The sequence below is a fragment of the Canis lupus genome, chromosome 12 (genome assembly GCF_003254725.2).
Source record: "Canis lupus dingo isolate Sandy chromosome 12, ASM325472v2, whole genome shotgun sequence".
Lineage (NCBI taxonomy): Eukaryota > Metazoa > Chordata > Mammalia > Carnivora > Canidae > Canis > Canis lupus.
In genome coordinates, this window is record NC_064254.1 from 68,778,591 (window position 1) to 68,806,571 (window position 27,981).

The following is a 27,981-nucleotide window of genomic DNA, read 5'->3' on the forward strand; positions in this document are numbered from 1 at the left end:
TGTGCAAGTGGGGCAGAGTGACCCAAGTGGAAATCAAGAGTCAGATGCTTGCAAAATGCTCAGCATCAGGGAATTACAAATCAAAATGAGACACCAGCTCACACAGGTCAGAATGGCTAAAATTAACAACACGGAAACAACAGATGTTGGCGAGGATGAGGAGAAAGGGGAGCCCTCTCACGCGGCGGGTGGGAATGCAGGCTGGTGCAGCCACTCTGGGAGACAGTGTGGAGGTTCCTCAAGTTGAAAATAGAGCTGCCCTACAGCCTAGCAATCGCACGGCTCCGTATTTACCCCACAGATACAGATGTAGTGATCCGAAGGGGCACCTGCACCCCAATGTTCACAGCAGCAATGTCCACCATAGCCAAACTATGGAAAGGGCCCGGATGTCCAGCGACAGGTGAATGGGTAAAGACGTGGCGGGTGTGTGTGTGTGTGTGTGTGCGCGTGCTCACGCGTGAGTGTACTACTACTCAGCAATCAAAAAGAATGGAATCGTGCCATCTGCAACGACATGGATGGAGCTGGAGGGTATTATGCTGAGCGAAATAGTCAGCGAGGATTGTGTGACTTCACTCATGTGGAATTTAAGAAACAAAGGAGAGGATCATAGGGGAGGGAGGGAGAAACACAACTAGGTGAAGTCAGAGAGAGACAAACCATGAGGGACTTCTTACCAGAGGAAACAGCCTGAGGGTCGCTGGAGGGGAGGGGAGCCTCAAGGGGTATCCGCTGTAGGGGGCCCTGACTAGGGGTGACGAGAGGAGAGGGAAGGTACAGAGAGGGCTCTGAGTAGGGAGGGGGGCACCCAGAAGCCAACGGGTGGTGGGGGAGGGTGCAGGGGGAGGAGGGGAGAGGCACCCAGAAAGCGGAAGGGAGGGCGCAGGGGGGAGAAGGGAGAGGCACCCTGAAAGTGGACGGGGAGGGCACAGGCGGGGAGAGGGCACAGGGAGAGGGGAGAGGCACCCAGATAGTGGGGGGAGAGGGTGCAGGGGCAAGAGGGGAGAGGCACCCCAAAGGCGGAGGGAGAGGGTGCAGGGGGAGGATGGGAGAGGCACCGAGATAACGGAGAGAGAGGGCCCAGGGGCAGGAGGGGAGAGGCACCCAGATAGCGGGGGGGGGGGGGGGGGCGCTCAGGGGGCGTTCAGGGGGAGAGAGGAGAGGCACCCCGAGATCCGCCGGGGAGGGTGCAGGGGGAGAGGGGAGAGGCACCCAGATAGCCGGGGGAGAGGGCGCAGGGGCAGGAGGGGAGAGGCACCCTGAAAGCGGATGGAGAGGGCTCAGGGGGCGTTCAGGGGGAGAGAGGAGAGGCACCCCGAGATCCGCCGGGGAGGGTGCAGGGGAGGAGGGGAGAGGCACCCAGATAGCAGGGGGGTGGGGGGTGGGGGAGAGGGCGCAGGGGGAGGAGGGGAGAGAGGCACCCCGAGAGCGGACGGGGAGGGCGCAGGGGGAGGATGGGAGAGGCACCGAGATAACGGAGAGAGAGGGCCCAGGGGCAGGAGGGGAGAGGCACCCAGATAGCGGGGGGGGGGGGGGGGGGGGCGCTCAGGGGGCGTTCAGGGGGAGAGAGGAGAGGCACCCCGAGATCCGCCGGGGAGGGTGCAGGGGGAGAGGGGAGAGGCACCCAGATAGCCGGGGGAGAGGGCGCAGGGGCAGGAGGGGAGAGGCACCCTGAAAGCGGATGGAGAGGGCTCAGGGGGCGTTCAGGGGGAGAGAGGAGAGGCACCCCGAGATCCGCCGGGGAGGGTGCAGGGGGAGGAGGGGAGAGGCACCCAGATAGCGGGGGGGTGGGGGGTGGGGAGAGGGCGCAGGGGAGGAGGGGAGAGAGGCACCCCGAGAGCGGACGGGGAGGGCGCAGGGGGAGGATGGGAGAGGCACCGAGATAACGGAGAGAGAGGGCCCAGGGGCAGGAGGGGAGAGGCACCCAGATAGCGGGGGGGGGGGGCGCTTAGGGGGCGTTCAGGGGGAGAGAGGAGAGGCACCCCGAGAGCCGCAGGGGAGAGCGCAGGGGGTGCAGGGAGAGGATGGGAGAGGCACCCAGATAACGGAGAGAGAGGGCGCAGGGGGAGGAGGGGGAGAGGCACCCAGATAGCGGGGGGGGGGGGAGAGGGCGCAGGGGAGGGGGGGAGCACCCCGAGAGCCGCCGGGGAGGGCGCAGGGGGAGGATGGGAGAGGCACCCAGATAACGGAGAGAGAGGGCGCAGGGGCAGGAGGGGAGAGGCACCCAGATAGCGGGGGGGGGGGGGGGGGAGAGGGCGCAGGGTGAGGAGAGGAGAGGCACCCAGATAGCGGGGGGGGGGGGTGAGAGGGCGCAGGGGCAGGAGGGGAGAGGCACCCGAGAGCCGCGGGGAGGGCGCAGGGGGCGCAGGGGGAGGCGGGCGGCGGAGGGAGCGGAGGGAGCGCCGGGCGGCAGGTGCGGAGGCCCCGTGGCCGCGCGTGACGCCGCGTGGGTGGCGGGGAGGTGTGCTGCAGGCCCGCGGAGCCGGCGGAGCGGCGGGGGCGGCCCCTGTGCCGCTGGCCCTGCGAGTGCGGCGCGCGGCCCCGCTGCGGCCCGGGGGTGAGCCTGCTGACCGACGGCTGCGGGTGCTGCGAGGTCTGCGCCAGGCAACACGGCGACGCGTGCAACGAGGCCGACGTGTGCGACCCGCACCGGGGGCTGTACTGCGACTACTCGGCGGACCGGCCGCGGTTCGAGACGGGCGTGTGCGCGTGTGAGTGCGCGGGGCCCGCGGGCGGGAGGCCTGGCCGGGCCGGGGTCTCGGCTCCCGGGGCCTGGGCGGAAGCGGCAGATTCTGCAGACTCGGTCCCACCGTCGGATGCAACCCGAAGCCGGCCTTCCCGCCCCTAGAAACTAATCGTGCTTCGGCCGTCAGGGTGGGTGGGTGGGTGGGTCGCCGCGCGCACCGCTTTAACCTCAGCCTTTCCAAATAACCCGCAGGCCGTCGTGGTCTGTTTGTCTTTTAAAGATTATGTATTTATTTATTCATGAAATTCACAGAGAGAGAGAGAGAGAGAGGCAGAGACACAGGCAGAGGGAGAAGCAGGCTCCATGCAGGGAGCCCGACGTGGGGCTCGATCCTGGGTCTCCAGGATCAGGCCCTGGGCCGAAGGCGGCACTAAATCGCTGAGCCACCCAGGGATCCCCACCTAGGGTTTTTAAAAAAATTTATTTAAAAAATTTCCCCCCATCTAGTTTCTAGCTGAGGCAGATGCAGTGAAGAGGAAGGCCAAGGGGATCCCCACTCACACCCCGACCCCCAGCTTTAGGGGCTCTAGCTCTGGAACCTGCTTAAGACCACCTCAATCTATCCCTTGACAGAAATTCAGGATCCCAATTTACCTAGAATTAAAATTTTTTTCTTTTCTTTCTTTTTTTTTCTTTTTTTAAAGATTTTCTTGGGACACCTGGGTGGCTTAGCAGTTGAGCGTCTGCCTTCAGCCCAGGACGTGACCCTGCGGTCCCAGGATCGAGTCCCACGTCAGGCTCCCTGCATGGAGCCTGCTTCTCCCTCTGCCTGTGTGTCTCTGCCTCTCTCTCTGTGTATCTCTCATGAATAAATAAATAAAATCTTAAAAAAATAATAATAATTAAGATTTTCTTTATTTGAGCGAGAGAGAGAGCAAGCGAGCGAGAGCAGGGGCAAGGGCAGAGGGAGAGGGGGTCGCAGCCTCCTCCCTGGGCCAGGAGCCCTCGTGGGCCCCATCCCGGGACCCCAGGATCATGACCTGAGCCGCAGGAGGATGCTTACCCCACTGAGCCACCCAGGCGCCCCCCAGATTAAGATTCCTGGGAAGAGCAAGCCCCAGGTCAGTGGCCATTAGGGCCCGTGCGGGAAAGGCCCAGGGGCAGGCAGGCAGCCCACAGTGCTAGGCTGTGCAGTTCCCAATGTGGGCACTGGGCTCAGACGAGCAATCACACCCTGGGCTGAAGGCGGTGCTAAACCAGTGGGCCACCGGGGCTGCCCTCTATTGGAATTTAATGCATTTAAATGGATTAGAAATTTATTTTATTTATTTTTAAGATTTTATTTATTCGTTCATGAGAGACACACATGGAGAGAGAGGCAGAGGGAGAAGCAGGCTCCATGCAGGGAGCCCGACGTGGGACTCGATACCGGGTCTCCAGGATCAGGCCCTGAGCCAAAGGCGGCACTAAATCGCTGAGCCACCTGGGCTGCCCTAAATGGATTAGAAATTTAAAAATACTTAACTAATTCATTTAAAAAGAGCAAACCCATTGCAACTTGACGGGAATACATATATTTATGAAAAATACTTTATTTTCTAAAAGGCAGAAAAATTTAGTGAGAAGAATGGAACTGTTTTACATTTATGCCCCTTTCTCCAATGTCCGGCTTAAACGGGAGATCGATAGATTTCTGCTTTCCGTCTATTCCTGTGTGTTCTTTTGGTTGCAATATATGAAGGGAACGCAGCCTCACACAGATGGGGTCCTTGGAAAAGGCAGGAATATTTTAACAGAGTTTTCAGATAATTGTGAATATTCCTTTTCATATTATATTAGAGCCTGAGAAGTGGTAGTGTCCTGGAAATTAGCTGCATCGTGGAGTCAGAAACCATGTCCGTGAACGTGCCGAGCTCCATGACCATGGAATGCACTGGTCTCTCCAAGACCCACTTAGAGTGTGTCTTTTACTCAGAAGTGATTTTCTTTCTTTTTTTTTTTTTTTTTTAAGATTTTATTTATTTATTCATGAGAGATACAGAGAGAGAGAGGCAGAGACACAGGCAGAGGGAGAAGCAGGCTCCCTGCAGGGAGCCCCATGTGGGACTCGATCCTGGGAATCTGGGATCACGACCGGAGCTGAAGGCAGACCCTCAACCGTTGAGCCACCCGGGCGTCCCTCAGACGTGATTTTCTGATACCATGCAGTGGTTATTTGGAAAGTGCTGGTTTGGAACAGTGGTTATGTAGCTGTTCCAAATACCCATACACTTAATCATGTAATATTTTTAACAAATCCCGCGAGTGGATGCTGACCTCGTGGGAAGCTCTGCACGTCGGCAGCTACGGAGACCGCCGCGGCGGATGCAGGTTTCCCGGGATGCTGGTTTTCGCTCGCAAGCCTGCCTCCGTCCTGTCACGGGCCACTTCTCTTTTCCTTGAAGTGACACAGGCTCACTGTTGATTTTCAAGGAAACGTCTGCTGAAACCCGAGTGATCATGGTTTACCCGTGAGTCATTTCTGTAGGTGGAATTCCTACTAAAGAAGTGGTTGGTTCAGCCCCAAACTCCAACAATGGGAGAGGCGCTTCTCCTCAAGATGCTATCGTGTCTGCCAAACTGCTCTGCGCCTACCTCCTTGTGTCCCGCAGGAGATTAAAAAAGGCATATATTTGATGATTAGGATTTATTTTTATTTTTTAAATTTTTAAATTTTTTTTTTTTGATGATTAGGATTTAACACAGTGATTTTTGCTGTGCTATCAGAACAGTATTGAGTAAAGTTAGCTTTTTTTTTTTTTTCCAAAAAGTACATTTCTGGACAAGCAGCAGTGGCAAGGCCAGACTACGGAGACCACCCTGTCCAGTCTGGTGGATGCTAAGCTTCCAGCTGCAGCTCCCGCCCCCATTACAAACACCAACGCGGGGTAAAAAGCCGGGCACAGCTTAGTATTTTGAGCAAAGGCTCTGACCTTGCAGATCCTCTGGAAGGGCCTCGCTATTGCCAAGAGGTCCGAGGGTCACAGTCTCTGAGAACTGCTGCTCCAGGTCACAAATGCCTGTCGGAGGAGTGAGCGCCCCTTCCAGTTGTCCCGGCGGCGGTGGCATTAGGTACCGTGCAGCCCCGCAGCTTAACCGATGCTGGCTTCTTCCGCCCTCACGCCGCTCATTTCTTACGTCCCTGCTATTGTTGGATTCCTGGGAACACCTCTGACCAGCCGTGTGACTTGCAGTCACCGTGCCCCCCGCCATCCTCGCCGTGATCCGGAACGGGGCCGTGCCCGGTCACTTCTGAGGGACCAACCGGGGCTGAGGGCCTACAATGAAAATGTCTCATTTTCACCTTGTGGCTCATGTTCTGAGAAGGAGGCTCCGGCCGGGAGCCTAAGTGACTGAGGACGCTGCTCCGCGAGGCAGAGAGCTGTCCCCCGTGGCTCCCCCCGGGGAGGCCTGGGCTAACAGGGGTGGCTTCCTCGGTGACCTTGCGCTTCTGTCTTTTCAGACCTTGTGGCTGTGGGGTGCGAGTTCAACAGGGTACACTATCATAATGGCCAGGTCTTTCAGCCCAGCCCCCTGGTTAGCTGCCTGTGCGTGAGCGGGGCCATTGGGTGCACACCTCTGCTCCTTCCGACGCCGGCCGACAGCGACAGCGGCTGCTCCGGGGCTCCAGACAGAAAGAAGCCTGGAGGACTCGACTGTGGCCGGGGGCCGTCCCGACAGCAGCTTTCAACAAGCTACAGAACAAGGCCGGGTGCGTAGACGCGTGTCTGTTGGTTCATGTGTGGCTTCTCGGGGTCTTGTCTCATGTTCCTTTGATGAACCAGAGGTTCCCAGGAGGTACTGATGTGATTTGGTCTGGCTGTGCCATCTCTCAGTCTCATAATGTTTAGAGTTTTCCAGTAGAACATTCCAGTGCTTCAAAGCGCTGCTCGGTCAGAGGAAACTCTTCTAGGCCTCTGCTCCTTCCCACGCAACCCCTTCTCAGGAAAACGGACCCAACGTGGTTCCCGGGCACCCTGAGGAGAACTTGCACTCGTGTCGATGTGTTACGAGCCAGAAGGGAGAACCATCCACTCTCCAAAATTTTCCAGGGCAGCTTTGCTACAGGATGAAGGCAGAGCTGGAAGGCTGCTGGTTAAAGATACTTGAGGATATGCTTAGAATGTGTGAACGTCGTTTCTAAAAACAGAAAACTGCTGACATGACATCATCATTTCATTTGCTCGGAGATAGAGCGAATAGATAGTAGAGCTCTGAGCTCTGTCCGCAGTCACCAGCCTCGCTCTACAGAGACACCGGTGCGGCGCCCCGGTACGCGGGAGGGAGGCCGACACCCGTGCGGAGACCCCGCGAGTGTCACCGTATTCATAAAGGCTGTGTTCTGGTCAGCTCGAAGCTAACATCTTTTTTTTTTTTTTTTGCAACAATTTAACTTTTTTTTTTTGAAGCTAACAGCTTATTTAAGTGCCAGGGCATTTTGGGGATGGGAGTTTCAAAAACCCCAACAAATGAAGCACAGATGAGGAAAGACGCAGACGGTTCCATATTCATGCCTGGTTATTGTTCACGTCTCTGTGTTTTCACTCAGGAATCAAGAAGGCCTTTTTTTTTTTTTTTTTTTTTTGCAAAGATATTTAGAGCTTAGTAAATGAAAGGCGCCGTGGAGATGCAAAAGGGATACTCATCTACGCTGAAAACCCTCAAGTTCACTTCTATTATGTGGATATTTAATAAAAGCAACTATGGTCCGAGAAATCAGTTTTAGGTGTTTGAAAACGAACTCTAGGAAAGGAACATTCTCGGAGACTTCCAATACGCCAGTTAATTTGGGAACAGTTGAACAGGTTGTGGTGAATTTGCATCCAGCACACTTCATTGTTCAGCTAATAGCATGACACTACTCAGTGCTCCAAAACCTCCGAGATGATAAGCCAAACTTTCTTTGTTCGAAAGGTGCAGGAACACTTGATTTTCTGCATTGGATCTGAGGGGCTCAGGGTGAGGTCTTGGGACCCACGCCGTGAACCTCGCTGGTGAGAAAATGCCTTAGGCTAGCAGTTTGCACAAGTGAAAGCCCCTTGGATCAGGTTCAGTTGGTCTCCTTTGTGGCGGAAGGGCAGTTCCAGAGGATTCATTTGGAACCTGGTTCGCAGGGGGTGTTAGGTGGCCATTCTTTGTGGCGAGTGCTTTGCTACAAAAAAAAAAAAAAAGAAAAAATTTGCCACTGTGCTCTGTGGTCGTAGAGGTCACAGGCCTGGGTGTGTTTCAGAGGACATGTACGTCTCTCTCCTGCTTAACTGAAACTGTTCATGGGCCCAAGCAGAGGTGTGGTTTTTCGAATCAAGCACAATGACACACACGCACTTTAAGAAATATTTGTGACAGTAACTTACACGCTTCCTTAGCGCCAGACAGCCCGTGGTTGGGGTTGGGATCCAGCCTCTGTCGGCTCAGTATGAAGCACGCAGTGATGTGATGCCCCCGTGCTTTTCCTCCCTGCTCACCAAATGCTAAATAACCTCTTAACTTTAGAAGCTCTTCTAGTTTTCTTGCTTTTTAATGGATGTTAACTTCCTGAACTGCAGCTCTTAGCTTAACTTTAAGGGGGTTATTGGTGAGGTGATCATCTAACCTGCCTTTATTTATTGCAGATGCGTGCCGGGCTTTTAATCTGCTTCCTGCACTGAGGTCTCTAAACTGTTGTCTACCTCTCCAGGTATCTTCACGTTTCTGCTTCCTCTCCCTCAGCTGCTTGTGCAATCGCAAGATCCAACTGCAATAACACTGAGAGCTGCAAAGTATCATTTTATTCAGAGACGGCAGATGCTGGCAGATGCTTCAAAGCAGATGATGTTTCCCATCAGGAAGGCAGTTGGCGGGGGCCTGGGTGGGTGGGAGGGGGCAGGAGGAGGGTGTCTTTTCAGAGTTTTATTTATTTATTTATTTATTTATTTAAAAGATTTTACTTATTTATTCATGAGAGACAGAGAGGGGCAGAGACACAGGCAGAGGGAGAAGCAGGCTCCCTCTGGGGAGCCCGATGTGGGACTCGATCCATGGACCCAGGGATCACGACCTGAGCCGAAGGCAGACGCTCAAGCATTGAGCCACCCAGGTGCCCCATTTTCAGAGTTTTAAACTGGCATTTTGAAGTAACGTAGCCAGAATGCTGCAATGTCCAACTGCAGACTCAGACTTATTCCAAGCATCCATTTGGGCAATGCTTTGAGACAATGAACCCATGTGTAGTTTGTTTAAAATGAACTTAAAATGGCTAAATTCATTCATGAGCAGAAGAAGCTCCCAATGGATTTCTAAGAAGATGGAAGAGTTATTTTGCACGGCACCACATTGTATTTTCGTTATTCATCCCCTTGCCCTCCCTTCTGCTAAGCAGGAATCAGTGGAGGGGGCTCCATCTAACCACCAGCTTACCCACCCCCCACCCCCCATAAATCTATCCATCTTTTCTTTTGGCATGTCTTTTTCTAGAGCTGATTTGAAATGGCTAGTTCATGGAAGGAATACCATGGGCCTGATACCATAGGGAATGTAGCAATTAAGTTGAATGAATAAAATAGATTACACATTTGCCATGACTTAGTCTATGGCTATTCTGATTACTTCAGTGTAATGCAGAGAATTTTCTAAAAGACTAGATTAAGGGGCACCTGGGTGGCTCAGTGGTTGAGAGTCTACCTTCGGCTCAGGGCGTGACCCCGAGGTCCTGGGATCGAGTCCTGCATCAGGGCTCCTTACAAGGAGCCTGTTCCTCCCTCTGCCTGTCTCTGCCTCTTTGTGTTTCTCATGAATAAATAAATAAAATCTTAAAAAAAAAAAAAAAGACTAGGTTAAAACAAGTGGAGGAAAAATAACTGGGCTCAATAGGTTATTCTCGAATAGAACTTTTGTATTTTAGGTTTTAACATATTACGAAATTTAAGACATTGTTCTGATTAATATCTTGAATTCCTTAATCCTACTACTGTCTATTTCATTGTTGAAAATAATATCCAGCAAGATGCGAGAATGAGAGAAAACGCAGTAGTTTAATACTTGGTGAGCTAAGCCGAAGCAAGTGGGTGCATCTACTCAGATTTTCAAAGATAAAGATTTTTCTTCTTCCTAAGAAATTGGACTATAATATTTGCTTGAAAGGTAATTTGGAAAGTGGGAAGAGGAGAGAACGAGTTAGACCAGAAGCTTATTCTGAATTACATTACATAAAAGGTTCTGATCTATTAACTATTAGCTGAAAAATATTAAAAATTGTCTATGTATTTAGATACACATCTACTCTCCCCCCCCCCCCCCCCCTTTATTTTAGCTTATAGGAACCTCCCGCTTATTTGGAAAGGAAAATGTCTTGTGCAAGCAACAAAGTGGACTCCTTGCTCCAGAACGTGTGGGATGGGAATATCTGATCGGGTCACCAATGAAAATAGCAACTGTGAAATGAGAAGAGAGAGAAGACTGTGTTATATTCAACCTTGTGACAGTAATATATTAAAGAGAGTAAAGGTGAAACTTAATTTGATGTAACTTCATTATAATTCAATATTAAAGAGTCCTAAAAAGTGTAAGTGTGTTTCAGGGGAGAGATTGGGTGTGACTCTTGTAAAAATAAAATCGCCTCCGGGTAACTCTTAAAGTCAAATGATCTCTGAGGAGAACAAAGATTAATCTAATTGCACTTCATGGGGAAAATCCCACCCAGCGAAGGGGTAATGTTAACCCTGTTGATTCTGCTCTAACAGCTTAGCAGTGTGGGTCTTGACCAGCCTGGTTTGCTGTGGTACACCCACCATGTAGGTCTTTTAAAAGCAGATCCTTTTCGGATTCCAATTTTTTAGAATATATTAACTTTATGTGGTGGAGTCAAGGCAATGGATAACAGATTTTGGTTGTTGCATCGTAATTATTGAAACAGACCTTACGAACATCAGAGAAGTTCTGATCTTGGTTCTTGATCCTTGGATCACCAAGTTGGAGGGGGAACCCACCATTTCCAAAATGCTCTGTGCTTAGATAGTAAACTTGCCAAAGGACTATGATAACATATTCACACTAGAATTGTTTGGTATAATTAGAGCTGGTCCTCCTTCTAGGGCAAGGCAAGATGACGGTCTCAAGAGTAAGTCTAAGGAATGCTAAAACTCATCTCCAGGTTATTCCCGATCATAGTAAGAAGCTGACAACTCAATTTTAAAGGAATTAAGATAGGTATTCATTTATTCATCCACTCAAAACCGCCTATGTTAGGGAATTTGCTGTCTTAGGTAAATAAACATTTAATAAGACCTGGCCTTTGATATTAAAGAAGACAGAAAAGTTCTCACTGTAGAAATTGTGGAACTAAGTGAAGGGTGGACAGCAAAAAAAAATTGGGGAGCAGCTCCTACATTATGATGGGATAGGAACAGGGGGGCACAGACCCCTGGCGAGGGGATTTCAAAGGTAGGAGAGTGCGGAAAGTCACTGCCCGCGTTTGTGTTTCCGCATTTGTGTTTCCATATATAGTACTACTTTTTCTAAACTGTTGTATTCAAATTAAAGAATGACTTAATGTTATGTGCCTTTTCAGATCCCGAAAGGAAAAACGTGCCAACCTACTTTCCAACTCTTCAAAGCTGAGAAATTCGTCTTTTCTGGATGCTCAAGCACTCAGAGTTATAAACCCACTTTTTGTGGAGTATGTGTAGATAAGAGATGCTGTGTTCCTAATAAGTCGAAAATGATCACCATTCAATTTGATTGCCCAAATGAAGGCTCATTTACATGGAAGATGCTGTGGATTACATCTTGTGTATGTCAGAGAAACTGCAGAGATCCAGGAGATATATTTTCTGAGCTCGAGATCCTATAAAACCTAGTATATATGGGAAAAGTTAGGTTCAGGTGATTATGTCATTACCTAAGAAAATTGGAATGGTTTCAAAAGGGTGGCAAATCTACCTTATTGGTTTAAAACAGTAAGAATGCCTACCTATTCTCAGATGACTATCTTTAAGGCATTAGAAGCTATTAAAAAGGTTCTCTTAAAAATATATGTAAAACTTGGTGCGGCTCTTTCTGCTTATGGGTCCTGTCCCGGTGCTTTAATAAAACCACCTTTTTTTGCATCCCCCCCAAATTTATTTATATATATATGCTAAAACTATATGTGTATATATATATATAAATTTATATATAATGTTAAAAATCTTAAAAGTAAACTTACTTTAAAATGTGTAATTATGAAATACACAGTTGCTTTCATCTACATACATACATATTCCATACATAATGGAAAAGTTATTCAATTTACAAGAAAGCATTTTACTCTATAATCTAGAACACTTTGTTGAAAATGTGTAAAAAGTTTAGAACTTTTTCGGAACTTCTTTGCAACTTTATCTGTACTTTGACAATGTAGCCTAGGATTCCATCAGATGATAATCATTACATGGTGTGTAAGATTCTAGGTTTAATTCTTAAATAGGACAACGATTAAACTGTCAATGTACTTTTTAACTTCCATTGCCCTAGTCTGAGTATCAGGTTTATTAAGATTTATTTTGGAAGGAGAAAATAGAACTTCTTTGGCCATTAGGTGACCACGGTAATCTAAAAGTTTTTATACCAAATACTGTAAAAAATTATATTTCCAAGATAAAGATCAAGAGCAGTATCCTTACTTTGAAAAGTAAAAAAACTTAAAAACTTAACACTGAAGGAAGCACAGATAGATGATTTGGCTTGAAAATAAACTGTCCCTAAAAATTACTTCCTTAAATGATAACTCCACCTATGGATTTAAAATATAAATTGTATTTAAGGATAAGTTAACATTAAAATTGTAACCGGAGACTACAATAACTGCAACACTGTCACTGGACTATTACAGTCATTTTCCTGCGAAGTCTGGAAGAAGATGTCAAGCTAAGTAATGTTCTGTCTGCTTATATAAATGGTGACAGACAAAACCAATTATCAAGCGATACTGTTTAAAAATATAGACATTTATTATTAAGAAATCAACTGGTTTAATAAAAACATTATATTTAAAGATAATTTAATACATATTCATGTTAAAATAAATGTAAATTTGGATTCTTTTGAGTACGAACAAGTGGTTACCCCAAGGAGAAACAAAATCTCCTTCATACTATAATAAAACCTATCCTTGTAAAGTTAGTGGGTATTACATAGAAGTATTTATATTGTGTTCTGCTATTCCTCATACTTGCTTTTAAAGAATCAGGAGAATTTAAACGATATAAAAAAATAAATTATAAATAAATATAAAAATATACCTGTATATGATTTTTTTAAAAGACATGAATTATCACTTTATAAATGCCTAAATATGAGATTATAAATAAAAATGTTGAGGAACTCTGTTTTTCCAATTTTAGAAAAGGCGAATTTTCTGAAGACAAATGTTTGAAGTTAAGGTAATAGGACTTCACTAATTTCACAGGCTGGTATTACCCACAAATTGTGATGAAATGAAAACCACCACTCTTTTTTCCTTTTTTTTTTTTTTTTAGACAAAAATACTTTCTAATAGGAAAAAGTGCAAAGTGGGTTTTCTGAATCACAAACATTCCAAAACAGAAAGGAAAGGTGATGAAAACCAATGTAAAATTAAGAAAAGTAAAAATTGCATTTTTGGGGTATTTTTTACATAGCTATGCTTAGTCTAGGTAAATCTTCCACAGGCATGCATTTTGTGGCATCCAGTTGGTTGTATTCCTCTATGAGCCTTGATAAAGATGACACCGCTTCCATGAAACAGCTTTCTTCCATCCCTTCAATTTGTAGATAGTGATGAAGATGAGCCTATAAATAGTAAACTGGATACTGTTGACCATTTTCAGAAAATTGAAAAAAAAATATATCTCCTAAAACATAAGTAATTCTTCATTAAAATGATAGTTCACTCAGCTTTACAAGAGAAATGAGAACTCAAATCCTGTGAACTCACGAGATCTCTCGTTTAGATAGTCTGAGTGCACCTCTCCTCTTCAGCTATAATCAGTACGATGAACACAGCAGTCGGGATTGCCCCTGACTTGTAATAGTGTAATTCACAAGAAGACATCTTAAATAGCCAAAACAATCACACACAGTTATGAAGGTGTCCTGACAATTACCTTTTTCTTGTAGAGCCTCGTGAATCTGTCTCTCAGTTCCATGAAGGTGGGCTTCACGCATGTGTTATTGGCTAGAGCTAATAACGAATGGGAATGGCCCACAGGCGGTACTGAGCACAGGCTGGTTTTCCAGCCTTCTTGATTCCAGGAGATGAACCGGAGAGAAGGTTTCAATCTGAGATGCAAAAGCTCAAAGGTGAGAATGAAGGTACTGAAAATTCTGCCGTATATGGCAGCGGGTATTACTGAAGGCACCATTCTCTTTGCTCAGTATTTAATGTAAGCTATCTATGTTTTACTATTAGCAGTAACATGGTAGAGCCCGCCAGTGAGCTAAGGGACATTTACTTGGGAGGACGTTAAATCTGGGGATGAAAAAGAGAATGAAAATACTACATTTTTCCTTGTTTTGTGAGTCAGTAGAGTTTTCCTAAAAATAGACTGTCAAAAAATAGTAAAACATAAACTTAGAGGCAGTGTAGTGTGGTAGTAATGAAACCAATAAGTTTTCTGAACACCTTCAGAGGATAAAACATATCCTATATCATTCACTATTCATAAATGACAATTTTGTGCATTAGTATTTTACGTGTGAGAAAAACAAGGCTTAAATGAGGCTAAGTAGTTTGTTCAAGGTCACACCTTAGTTAAATGGCAATGCTAGAATCTGAAGAGAGGCCATCTGAACTACTATGCTACACTGTCACAAGTAGTACACACAAATCATCATGGAAATATAAAATCAAACCTTTCAATATTTCTGCGAAGATCTGAAACCTGTACATTTCCTCTCACCATAAGGGCACAGGCGAGGTAGAGACTGTGTTTGGGGTCAGCCCGAATTAGCTGGTGATCTTTACTAAAGGCATCTGAGAACATCTGGTCCAACCTAGAACAATGAAAATCACTGTTTATACAAAATATCATTTCTTCTCTGTAGAACTACAAAATGTGAAGACAGTCACCTTCTGGTCAATAAATTTCACACACAAACACATTCTACGTTTCAGCTATCATTTTCTCAGAACACAATCTTGAGAAATACGACAAGAGAGGAGGACATCATTTATCCTTTATTTAAAGAGGGGAAGAAAAAGGTGCCAACAAGTTTGTATCTAACAATACACAGCATCCTAGTCTTTAAAATAGCTCCAGCCTGGTTCTTAAATCTCACTTAACTCAATACAAATATGATTCGGTTCCCAGAATCACTCTAGATTCTGTGTGCTGGATCTGCAGAATGATTGGGAAGAGCTGCAGAAATCACACTGTGTTACTTACTCATTCAACAGATATTTACTAAATGCCTACTGTGTGCCAGGCACTATTCTAAGCGCAAGAGACCAAGCAGTGAACAATTTCTACTCAAATGGAAAAATAATTCTACTCTAATGGAACTTACCTTCTATTTTGATTATGTGACAGCAAGAATAGAAGACTCCTTTAGGGAAAGTGAGCTGTGGGGATTCATAAATCCTCTGCTACGGTGTTCAAGATTTTGTTGTGTATGCACTTTTGGGGATTTTTACAGAGATGAGGAAACCCAGAAAAGCTTAAGAATTACTGTACAAGAAGTGGGCAAACTCATTCTTGGTTCATCCTCTGCCGCAAAACGTAAGAACTAGGAGCTATTCGTCATTTTGGCATACTTATCTTTATTTATAGAGAAATATGGAATTTCAAGAAACAAATATACACACTTCATATGTGATTATTTTCATGTGATAAAAATGGGACGAGGTACAGGACTGACATTTATTAATAAAGGTACCCCCAAGACATTCTCACTACTAAGAAATTAAAGTGTTTTAAAACTACGACTTCTAATAGAACAATTTTAAAACAATTTATTATCTTACTCAAGGATAAATGTGTTCATGTGCTGATACGGCAGCCTCTGAAATATCTATAGTACAGCAGAAAAAGGGCAAAAAAGAACACAAAGATAGAACACTGTGACAAGTTCCCTAAGTGCTAAAATCTTTAAAGTCCCTTATACGTTTTCACATGTTTTGATTAGAAAGAAACCTTTGTAACAATCATGATTATATGAATAAAAAATGTTGCAACAGTATAATTTTTATCAAAATATCCAAAAGCAGGATTAAAAGAAGTTTAATTGGCTTTAAAACATTCAGGTTGAATGACCAAGTCACATTGTTTCCTTTATGTAGAACTTAACTAGAAATTCCATGTCTTTATTTTTTAAGAATTAACTTTAAATGTAAAAATGTCTGGATTATCACTCTTGTACAATAAATAGTTTAGCACCAATTTACATGTGTGTCTGTATTAAAGACGCGTATTTTATTTAAATACACTAATTTTTAATATGCAGGGCTGATAATAAGAGTGAACATTTAGTGAGTGGGTACCATGTTCCATACACAAAGCAAGCTGCTTAACTCAAGGTCATCAGGCATCCCATGCAGGAAGAGTCTCATCTATTAGTTGGCATAACTGGTTACTTGTTAGCAGCTGAAATCAAAGTTCATCAATAGCACGGTGACATTTACAGTGCAGAACTGTTATTTTGCCCAAACTTAAACTATAAAGAAGATCTTTAATTTAGTTTCTACTTTATCATTTATATACTTTCCTCTTACAGAGTTTGACAGGACCTTTTTCCTCTGTCAACTGTGGATGTCAGTGAGACCTTTTCAAGCTTGTCCTCACTGTCTGTGCTCAGAATATTTTTCAACTACATTTTTTTGTTAACTAGACTGATTAAGTTTTATGCATATAAGTGGTACACAGTTACAAAACAAGGTGCTCTGGAAATGATATATAGCAGCTACCACGAAAAACCACACTGGAAAAGCCTTCTGTGGTGCTGGACCAAGATAAGAACTTTAAAGATACTCTTACTTAATATACTCAACAAGCCTACAAGGTAGGTGCACTGATTCTCATTTCCACAGATGAGAAAACTAAAAGAAAAGTCTGTCGCCTGCCCAGTGACAGAATTAGCATTCAGACTTAAGTATGTCAGACTTCAAAAGCCCTGAAATCTGTTTCAATAAAAACCAATCTTTATTAATTTCATTAGTTTAAAAATCTACATTTCAAAGTTTTTCAAATACTTTTTATTTTTTTATTTTTATTTTTTTTTAATTTTTATTTATTTATGATAGTCACACACAGAGAGAGAGAGAGGCAGAGACACAGGCAGAGGGAGAAGCAGGCTCCATGTACCGGGAGCCTGACGTGGGATTCGATCCTGGGTCTCCAGGATCGTGCCCTAGGCCAAGGCAGGCACTAAACCGCTGTGCCACCCAGGGATCCCTCAAATACTTTTTAAATAATGATTTATAAATAAGCATTCAAATAATGAAAAAGTGGTTGTCATCAGTTGCATTTTATGTTCCTCTCACAAAGAAAATGACATGAAAAAATACCTAGCATTATTACAAACTTTAAAAAATGTTATTTCTTAAAAACAACTCAAATTATCAAGTAATTGGAGTAAAGTGACTACATCTTACCTTCGGGTAGGAATGTTAACATCTGCCAGCGTATACAGTGGTGTTAGACTTGACACAAGATAATGCAGTTGAGGAAAAGGAACCAAATTCATGCTGATTTCATTAAGGTCCATATTAAGGGACCCTTCAAACCTTGCAGAGCTAAAAAAATCAACATTAAAGCAAGAGAAAAAAATTTAATGTTAAGATTTTATACTTTTGAATGCAGCTTTACTTATTCAGCAGGCATTCTTAAATCCTTTTGTACACTATTCTTCAGTAGAGAATATTCCTTTTTTTCTGTATTAGTGAAATTTAGTAACATGAATATCATGTACAAAGGTAATTATAATGCACAACATCTACAGCAATTCTTATTTGTGGATTATGTGATGTGCAATCAACACACTATTATGTTGCACGTTACATATACAAAAATGTCTTACTTAAAACAGACTTTGAGTTAAACACATACAGATCAATAATTTAATTATTCTATAAACTTTACTACGTTCCTCAAGCATCTGCTTAATGTACTCTATAGTTTGGAATAAAATAATGCTAAAGCAATCTTCCTGGAGCAAAGTCAAGGAGATATTTTGGACCAACAATAAGGAGGTAAATATTAGCTGCTTTAAAAAATGAGGATGTTCTACAGCAAAACAATATGCTTACTGTTATCTAACCAAGTTCTCAAGTGTTTATCTGTGACAGCTTTTTTCTTGTAACACTTATTATTATTTTCTGGAATGTCCCTGGGAGAATGCTGGTTTGGAGTAAGAAATGAAAATTCTGGTCCATGACTCCAAGATTTGAAAACACTAGACAAAATAAAATCAAATAAAAAGAAGTTCCTATGACTTAGAAAATCTAAAAAAAAAAAAAAAAATGCAACTATGAAAATGTTACTGCAATCACCCTCAGAGGCCAAGGGAAGCTTTTAAACTGTCCTAAAATATGCCATCAATAGGATTTACCTTGTTAGGTTCAGCAGCAAATTGGCCACAATGTTGTTCATTGCATCAAAGGGCTTCTGGTGCCGCTTTTTAATAGCCCCAGCACTTGAAGTAACCAGACTCTTTGCCTTTATAGTTGTGCCCAACTTTCCAGAATTCACCATGAGGTCAATTTTGCTAATGATGTCAAATAAAGACTTTTAAAGAAAAAATATTGGGAGAGAAGCTATTAAGAAGAGCAGACATAGAGGACATTCTACCAGGAAGGAAAGAAGAGAAAGAAAAACAATTTAAACTTATTTTACCTTCAATTAGAAGGCTGAAAAGGGAAGAGAATGTTTCATATGCACATAGAAACATAACAGGAGACTCAATGTATATATGATACATCTATAAATTATAATGTCATTTCTTACTTGGTTGTCAATGGGCAACACACAGTCTGCATGCTCATTAAGTTCCTTCATTGCCAAGATGCTATTATAAGGCGAGGTTATGACATCATCCTCAGCAGAAGGATACACTGAAGTCACGAATCTGTATACTTCTGGGAATTCATCCTCAAGTACCTTTAAAAGAAATGTGCCAAGTCCAGATCCTGTTCCTGAGGATTAAAATTACAAAAACAAAAACAAACCAGCATAAGTGATTCAAAATAAGATTGTGAGGAACTTGGAATTTTCTGTTTTTTTTTTTTTTTTTGGTAGAAACATACATTAATAACCAGAGCATTACATAGAAGACAGCTTTGATTCCATTAAAAACTTAAAAAACACATAAAATACATATACATATACATATACATATATATATATATATATATATATATATATATATATATAAAACCTACAAACAGAATGAAAAAGGTAGACTAAGAAAAAATCTCCAACACATATCATGGACTAAATTTCTTTAATAAAGAGGTCTCACAGTCAACCACCAAAAAAAAAAAAGGAATACAACAGAAAAATGAGTAAAAGTACGTAAATCATAATGAATCAAATGGTGAATAGATGTGAGGATGTTCAATCCTTTTTCTAATCAAAGATATCTAAATTAAAACAATCTAATTTTGAACATATTAGATTTATGTCATAAACTCAGTGACAGTGTGGGGAAATAAACTTGCATAAATTGTGCTAATAATATGGATTGGTGAATTAATGTAGGAAGGTGTTTATAAATATCAATCAAAATTTAAAATGTACATATTCTTTGGTCCTACTTTCCTTTTGGGAATATTACCTACAGCTACAGGGGCATAACTGAGCAGAACTGTATGTACCAGATGTTCAAATGGGGATTATTTATATAACTAAATACCATTTAGTATTTTATAAAATACCTAAAATTCTAAAAATACCATTTAGAATTTTATAAAAGAAGCTAAAAAAATGTTTAAAACAACATCCACTAATGGGAAACAGACTTTAAAAATTATTATATATTAACACAATTGAATTCTATGAGACAGAGAAGACACTGAAAGACATTCAGGAAAGACAAAGTTAAAAAATGTCAGAATGATATGCACTACATGATCTTGTTTATGTTAAAACACACACACACACACATTTTTAAAGGCATAGAAAGTATCTGGAAGGATAGAAATTGGCAAGCTTGATTACCCGAGAGGAGAGAGGCTAGGATTTAGATGTGGGAAAGGGGACCGTTTTTAACCTCTACTATTATTTATTTTTGCCAGTAAACTATGAATATAGTCTTCTGAGATTTTTGAGTAACAAAGGGATTTAAAAAGGCACCATAATGAACTATAAATCAAATTGTTTTTTTCTGAAAACCTATCCAAACCTGGAGGTTAATTATACTAGTACAAAGAAAATTTGTTTAATTTAATGATTATGATGATGATCCTCTAAAGACATGCCTACACAGCATTGTAACTTTAATTTTAAAATGTTATCATATTGAATAATATGTATAAAAATCAATTCATATAACCTGCTGAATATAAAATCTTAATCTGAGCGTGGAGAAAAACAGCATGGCAATTTTTTTTTTAACTCACTAATTCTATTTGAAGTGAGCAAAATAGGATATGTTTCTAGTTCATAGAACAAAGGAGCAAAATACTTCATTTGCAAGGTATAGGCTTCCCTGGGGACAGAAAGCAATGCAGATAATTTATTCTAGGTCAAGGTAATTACCATGTAAGGAGTGATTTAAAGGAATTAATAAGATTTCTTTTACCTATGTCTCTTATTGGACACAAGAAAGGCTGGAAGGCAGTTTAAAGAATACTGATATTTCTTAGCACAGGTATCTATGAACAGGGATCCCTGGGTGGCGCAGCGGTTTGGCGCCTGTCTTTGGCTCAGGGCACGATCCTGGAGACCCGGGATCGAATCCCACGTCAGGCTCCCGGTGCATGGAGCCTGCTTCTCCCTCTGCTTGTGTCTCTGCCTCTCTCTCTCTCTCTCTCTCTCTCTCTGTGACTATCATAAATAAAAAAAATAAAATAAAATTAAAAAAAAATAAAAAAAAAAAAAAAGATATCTATGAACAAGCCAGAAATGCTTAGCCTCTAGGTGGGACATGAGACTATATAAGCAAACTCTTAAGAGAAAGCATTCCCCAAAAGCTCACAAATATTGAAATGTAGTTGGAAATTTTATAAAAGAAGCTAAAAGTAGAAGAAAAAACTACTCCAGATTCAGTAGTACTGACTCTTAAAAGGGCTTCGGTTTAAAAACAATGGTAACAGAAACAAAATTTGACAAAAATTTAAAATAAAAGAGTTATGAATATACTCATAAACACATACAGTGTTAAAAGTTGTAACTTTATTATAAAGCATAGGTCTGAAAACAGACTACTGTTAGCAAAATGAACTCCCACTTACACTTTCACATTGTTTTAGGGAAATGTGTGAATAACTTTACCTCCTCCCATGGAATGTATTATAAAAAAACACTGCAGACAATCACAGTGCTCTGCCGACTTTCTGAGTTTCTCTAAAATCTGTTCTTGATAAAGACTGCCAAAAACTTTGTGACCCACAGCCCTGAAAAAAAGAAAATAAATTATAAAAACACTCTGGCATTTATTATTTCAAGATTTTATTATTTCTGAACTAAATGAAAAGATTACAGAGAAACCTGAAAAAGCATTTTTACTGTATTAATTTTGTTTCACATCAAATAAACCGTATTACGATATTTCAAACATACTAGATAGAAAATATAAAAAATATATAGATCTATAATCCTCAAATATCCTGATAAAATAGCTCATTACTGATGGATATTAAACTATGATTTTCTAAATTTATCTCTTTTTTTCCCTTTGGTATAAGACTTTAGTTACATAGTTTTTTCTCATCTCCATTTAAAATAAATACAAATTGCAGTAAATTTTACATATTAAAAAGCAGAAAATAATCAACTAGAAGGACCTTAAAAATAAAAAATTTGGAACATATTGGTTTAATATATGAGAAAACACTGGTCACATCATGTTACCATTAGCTGAAATGATACACAATAGAAAACTGATATTCATAAGGCTCTGCAAATCTTTTTGATTAATCGAATTTGTAAATAGCACTTTGATGCATTAAAGAATGATTAAATGATTAAAAAATGAATGAATGACTTCCCCACAACACGCAGTCTGGCTGTGTAACTCAAAAATCACATGTAACTAAAGTCTTATACCTAAGGAAAGGAGCTACTTAATTTTTAAAAAGCAGCAAAAACAGTCTCAATGTAAATTTTCAAATGATCACTGTTGAAGCTTTTTACCCCGTTAAGGAGAACAGACAGCTAAATACTTAAGAGCTAAACACAGCCTTAGGCTGAGCTTAAATGCTGGGGCACTGGTCTGGCTTGCACTTCTTACCAGTCCTATCAAGTCTGACCCATTGGAGAACTTGATAGAGTCAAATAATACAGGTAAGAGAACAGTTTATAAAAAGTTAAAATTAAAAAAAAAAAAAAGTTAAAATTTCTTGTCACTAGTATTATGGAAGAATTAATTTATAAGAAATTTAGTAAATCCATTTTTCATGAGTTTTCTTTAAAAAAGTGATAAAGAACTATGATACAGGTGGCTTTTAAGCATTAAAAAAGCACCATCATTTATACAGAAAAAAGATGATGGACCGAAAAGCTGAGAGGCAGGTTTGGCAGGTTAGATCTTGCTTTCAGGTCAGCAGGACCAATTAGAATAAAGGAAGTTCATTTTTTTTTTTTTAGATGACATTCAATTTTTACATATAGCATATTCTCACCAATTATTTCCTGAGCCGGAAATATCAGTGATGAGCTGCTTGCTATCAAACACATCTCTCAATGGTCCCTGAAGAATTTCGTTTACTACCCCTTCCTCCATGTCAATCAAGACAGCCTGAGAAAGAAAAAGAACATTGAATTAGCATGTTTTTCCTTAGAGCTAGTCACTCTGTAAATTAATTTATGAACTGCAACTTGCATTGCTCTTTTTATAGTTTAAGCTTGATCAAATGTGTATCAAGTCTTTATGTAGAATCTGTTATTAAGAATGAAAAAGTAATTTCAATGTGCTCAAGAGGTAGGATACAATTAAAAGACGGATTCTAAACTCTTATCCTACTCCAAAATACCACGTGGGATGAAAACGGGAGCTGAACAATCCCAACTGATTTTCTAACAATTCTTTTATTCATGTGCCTACGTGATTGTCAATGTTTTGAGAACAAGGGCTTGGAAATTTAAAAAGTGCCCTGACCAGAAAAAATTCTCAAAAGGTGTGCAGTATTTTAATGCACTTGCTCACCAGGAGCAACCATGCTGCTCGTCAGGAATCACAGCCCAAAACTGTCCAATTCAAATCAGTAAACTTACTATCACATGCCAAGTGAGGCCCTGGATCAGGTGTCAAAGATTACAACAGGGTCCCCACGCCCAAGATAATCTAATTCGTTACCACAAACATTATTGATATAGGAGATGACCTTTATTACTAAGAAGAAAATGATGATATAAAACGTAAAATTAACTATGGAAAGAAAAATAGAAAAGATTGGAGGGAAACACAGCAAAAAGCAGGCAGGGATAGCTTGGCAGTAGGATTAAATACTCCCTGCCCCCACTGTTTCGTACTTCTTGTGTATTCTATACTGAGGAAGAGGAGTAAAAGAGTGAAATAGTTAAGTAAAAAAGCCAAAAAAACTAATGAAATAACCTTAGAGTACACCACAAAGCTATTAGCTATTCGATTCAGGGTCCCAAAGAAAGTGCTTGGTTTACAGGCTTTTCTAGTTCTTGCCACCCTGTAACATTAAATGCTACCTGTGGCTGTCCTACGTGCTTTTTTTTTTTTTTTTTTTTTTTTTAATTTATTTATTCAGAGAGAGACTGAGAGGCAGAGACACAGGCATAGGGAGAAGTGGGCTCCATGCAGGGAGCCTGATGTGGGACTCGATCCTGGGTCTCCAGAATCAGGATCAGACCCCGGGCTGCAGGCGGCGCTAAACCGCTGCGCCACCGGGGGTGCCCTGTCCTACGTGCTTTACACGTATTACCCCCTTTGGTCCTTACAACCCTATATATGCTTACTATACTTACCTGTCCTGCTTTACACAAGACAACTGAGGCCTAGGAGAGCTAAATCACTCGGCTGTGATCACCCAGCTTGTAAGTGGTGGAGCTGAGAGTCACACTGGTTAGCTTGGCTGCAGAATCTTCAGTCTACGCTCTCCTACCTACTGAAAAGACACAGTCAAGTTCGAAATTTATGGGGGTACTAACTACCGAGGGGTTGCAACGTATGCCCATTTAAACTCTGTGAATTAAATGGTTTATATAGGGCAGCCCGGGTGGCCCAGCGGTTTAGCACTGCCTTCGGCCCAGGGTGTGATCCTGGAGACCCAGGATTGAGTCCCACGTCGGGCTCCCTGCATGGAGCCTGCTTCTCCCTCTGCCTGTATCTCTGCCTTTCTCTGTGTCTCTCATGAACAAATAAAATAAAATCTTTAAAAAAATGGTTTGTGTAGTTAATTAGCTATGCTACTGCAAGCAAGCAATTAAAACAGTCTTACACACAGTGGATCAGAAATACTGCGTTTCTAACTGTACAACAGTACATCACAGTAGGATGTTAGAAGACTATATAATTATGTATTATAAACGTGCTCTTTTACAGGCAGCACGCAATAGACGTATACTTTACATACACTGGACTATAGAGGGTTACTTGCTGGCACTTGAGGGATTTTCTAGGATATTTTATGGTAATTTTTCTCTTACGTGTTGACTGAAACACCTAATCGGCCGTAAGAGAGCCATCACTGCATGGTAGTAGTAGCATGTGGTATACTACATGTTGAGTAAGATCACAAAAGAAACAAATATTAGCTTATAATGGCCTTGTTCCAAAACAGACTTAAGACTGCACAGTCTGGAGTCACAGCTTTCAGGATCTGAGGTTTATCGTTTTCCGCCAGAGCAGCCTGGTGATAGCTCTCTGGCCTCTGAGCTCTTCCTTAGGTCTAATATAGGATTTACAAAACTCTGAGTGTTTGCACATTGACCTACAATACTGGACACAGAGGAGGGACCTAACCACTAAATCTTCTCGTGAAGCCTGGACTCTTCAGTGATCACAGCCACATACTACTAAGACTCCAGAGGGGAAATAGAAGAGTACCTTCTAGGACAAGTCAAAGGTTACAGAAACACACTGATTTATCCTTTGCCTATAGTGTGCCCTCCACCTCCTACCTCGCTCACTGATGGGGAAGCAGGAAAGAGCTCGAATTGGGAGTCCTCTAGGAAACCCAGTTACTTTTTCTCTGAGATCTGGATTGGGATGTTAGTGCTCTCCAGTGTGCAGGGCACCACGTGTTAATCGTCTGAACAGCCTACAAGCATATGGCCTCTGCGACTAAATTTTGTTTTCCAAGGACATTGGAGATTACAGATACAGGAAGACAGTGCTTGGGTACAACACGACTGCTCTTCACTCTTCCAGCCGCGACCCCAGGTCTGATCCTTACTGTCTCAATTCCTTCTACCTAAACCGCCTTTCTTTTTTGTTACAATAATTATTGATCAACAAACTGGAAAAAAGCAGTTTGCTGTAGAGAAACAACAGCAGGAGTCTTACTGGAATGAGATTAAGACAAAATACGGGCTACTGACTCGAAGCATTTTTGTTCGTGAGGCCTTACACGACCATGGTATTCACTGTAACACGGCTGGATCTGTGGTTTGTACTGCGGATAGTATAACTCTGATGCAAAGAAACGCTCCATTATCTTCAAATGAAAAATTAACCTGCATTAGTATGTGTTTCAGGCTTAGAGTTAAGAAAGTTCCTTTGTTATCATTTATCTAGATGTGGATCTCCTCCGAAACGGTTACCAAAAAATGCTAAATACACAGTGTGTTTTTACTTTAAACACAATATTTCCCCCCTGAAGTTTCTGATAGATATAAATGTCTGTTTAATTACATTTATACTAAAGTGTGGCTTAGTAAATACTTTTTTCTTTTTTAATTTGAGAAGTTAAAGTTTTATTCTCATGATAGTTACAGGAGTGTAATTATTTTAAAAACACACGCAGCGTTAAGAATGCAAGTATATAGATCTTACTCGTGCTTTCAGAGAACAAATTTTCCCCTTGGAAATACTGCCACCATCACCAACCACTCTGAAAGATAAAAAAAATGGGAAAAGGTTGTAAGATCTTCCGAGGCTAATACTGCTGTTAGGTAATAAAGCAAACTCCCATTTATATAATAAAGCTACTTACAGGCCTGGTGAGGCAGACAACATAGGGGTGAGGGCAACATAGAAGGTGCCATTCCTATTCTTCTCCTGCCCACCCTCCCATTAGGCTGAAAAGTGGGGTACTTTTCCCCTGGCTGTCTTTGTAGTCAGGGCTGGCCATGTGATCCAGTTCTTACTAATGAGATAAAAAGGGAGGTATTCTGGGAGGCTTTTCTGATAATAAAGAGATTCGGATGCACTTGGTGCCAACTCTTCCTTTTCCCCACTTTGAATATGAATAAAAATGTGATGCATGGAGTGGAGGCTGCCACTTTATAGTTTGGAAAAAATAAACATGCAGACAAGAAACCAACACAATAGCAATAATGAAACGACAGTATCTTGGTCTTTGAAGACACTTCTCCAAGCCTAGGTCATCCCGTTCCCAGGTTTCTTTGTATGAGATAACTGGATACTTCTATTGCTTAAGTCACCATTAATGAGGTTTTCTACTGTAGATGAACATACATCAACTGATATATCAGTTATATTACTGTTGAGTATCTAAGGCTATTCCTAGAATTTCATGTTGAACTGAAGTAACTACATCTGTGACCAAACACAGAATTGCGGTCAATATAGTTTACAAGAAAACAGACAATATGAAAGGAAGCTGAACTGAGCACAGATGATGCTATGGGCTGGGTTGGTAAACTATGATCCTTGGGCCGACTCTGACCAACTGCTTATTTTCCTAAATTAAGTTTTATTCAAACACAGCCATGCCCACTTGCTTACGTACTAGTAAGCTAGACCTGCATTCCTGTTACAACAGCAGAGTCCACGAGATGTGACAAAAACCTGGAATATTTACCTCTGGTCCTTTGCAGTAAAGGTCTGTTAACCCCTAGCATAGGTAAAATCCTAGTATGCTATTAAAAAGGTATGGTCGTTTCCTCAAATAGATACAGGAGTGTATACAAGAAGTGGAAACAGGGGATCTTGTTTTTGAAAGTTTTTTTTTTTTTTTTCCTGGAACAGATGCCAGTAGGTGTTGCTAGTACATAGCAAGAGTCAAATGCCAGGACTCATCTCCCTTTTTGGAGAAACTTGGGAATGGGGAAATAAGAATGCTCTCAGGTTAAATTATAAAACGGAGTAGAGGAGAATGTGGTTACGGAGTCAACTTATTAATTTTTAAAGGTTTTTATTTATTCAATCATGAGAGACCCAGAGAGAGAGGCAGAGACCCAGGCAGAGGGAGGAGCAGGCTCCACGCGGGGAGCCCGACGCGGGACTCGATCCGGGACCCCGGGGTCACGGCCTGGGCCGCAGGCAGGTGCTCAGTGAGCCCCCCGGGCGCCCCAGGGGAAGAATCCTAATGCTGTGTGACGAGACTTTCACCCCATCTTACCTGGTATCCACATTTCGAAAGAAGCTGCTTATTGCCTCATCATAAACTCCCTGCTAAAAAAAAAAAAAAAAAAAAAAGAAAAAAAAAAGACATCACAACACTGCTAAGGCTTTGCCCCTGGCGCGGACGGTTTAACCACCTCCCAACACCCCGATGGCTGGTCCCTGGCTGCGAGCGCAGCAACACCGACGCCGAACCAGCTACGGCCGAGGCCCGGCGGACGGTGCAGAGGAGGCGAGGCGGGGCGGGGCGAGGCGGGGCGAGGCGGGGCGGGGCGGGGCGGGGCGGTACCTGGTTGACCGCGGCGTGCTCCCTCAGCGCCAGGTCCCAGAAGCAGCACCCGATCTGGTTCCCGCACTGGCCGACTGCGATCAGGGAGGCGGGGGAGACACAGCGGCCATGAAGCGGCACGCAAGGGGCTGCGCGGCGACCCGGCGCCCCCCATCCCCGCCCCCGCCCTCACCCGCGCCGCTTACCCTGCACCACCACCGACTGGGTCATGCTGCGGCGCAGCGCCGTCCGCGTCACTTCCGTCCTCCCGGCCCGGCCCCGCCCACGAGCGGCGCGCCCGCGGGAGCGCGGCAGCCGTAAGTCACGCTGCTGCCGC

The 27,981-nt window shown here is 42.8% G+C and overlaps 2 protein-coding genes across 5 annotated transcripts; one reads left to right on the forward strand and one right to left on the reverse strand.

Annotated features, from left to right (window-relative positions):
* The first annotated feature begins 389 nt into the window (after positions 1 to 389).
* Positions 390 to 13,228, forward strand: CCN6 (cellular communication network factor 6). Its single transcript, XM_049092290.1, has 5 exons — positions 390 to 403; positions 2,476 to 2,714; positions 6,192 to 6,440; positions 10,017 to 10,210; positions 11,274 to 13,228. Exons 1-5 carry the CDS (start codon positions 390 to 392, stop codon positions 11,553 to 11,555), a joined length of 978 nt encoding a protein of 325 aa, XP_048948247.1. The 3' UTR covers positions 11,556 to 13,228.
* Positions 12,670 to 27,954, reverse strand: TUBE1 (tubulin epsilon 1). 4 transcript variants are annotated; one of them, XM_049092475.1, is made up of 12 exons: positions 27,851 to 27,954; positions 27,666 to 27,739; positions 27,375 to 27,427; positions 25,844 to 25,901; positions 22,500 to 22,615; positions 21,151 to 21,272; positions 18,770 to 18,851; positions 18,269 to 18,424; positions 17,313 to 17,453; positions 14,576 to 14,716; positions 13,828 to 14,002; positions 12,670 to 13,513 (listed from the first exon to the last, which is right to left on the reverse strand). In XM_049092475.1, the coding sequence occupies exons 1-12, from the start codon at positions 27,873 to 27,875 to the stop codon at positions 13,355 to 13,357; spliced, it is 1,302 nt and encodes a 433-aa protein (XP_048948432.1). In that variant the 5' UTR covers positions 27,876 to 27,954; the 3' UTR covers positions 12,670 to 13,354. The 4 variants fall into 4 exon arrangements, with proteins under 4 accessions (XP_048948432.1, XP_025300159.2, XP_025300158.2 ...); XM_025444374.3 differs by having other exon boundaries at positions 18,269 to 18,444; positions 18,664 to 18,851; positions 27,375 to 27,424; positions 27,851 to 27,953; XM_025444373.3 differs by having other exon boundaries at positions 18,269 to 18,444; positions 18,664 to 18,851; positions 27,851 to 27,952.
* Positions 27,955 to 27,981: the final 27 nt, after the last annotated feature.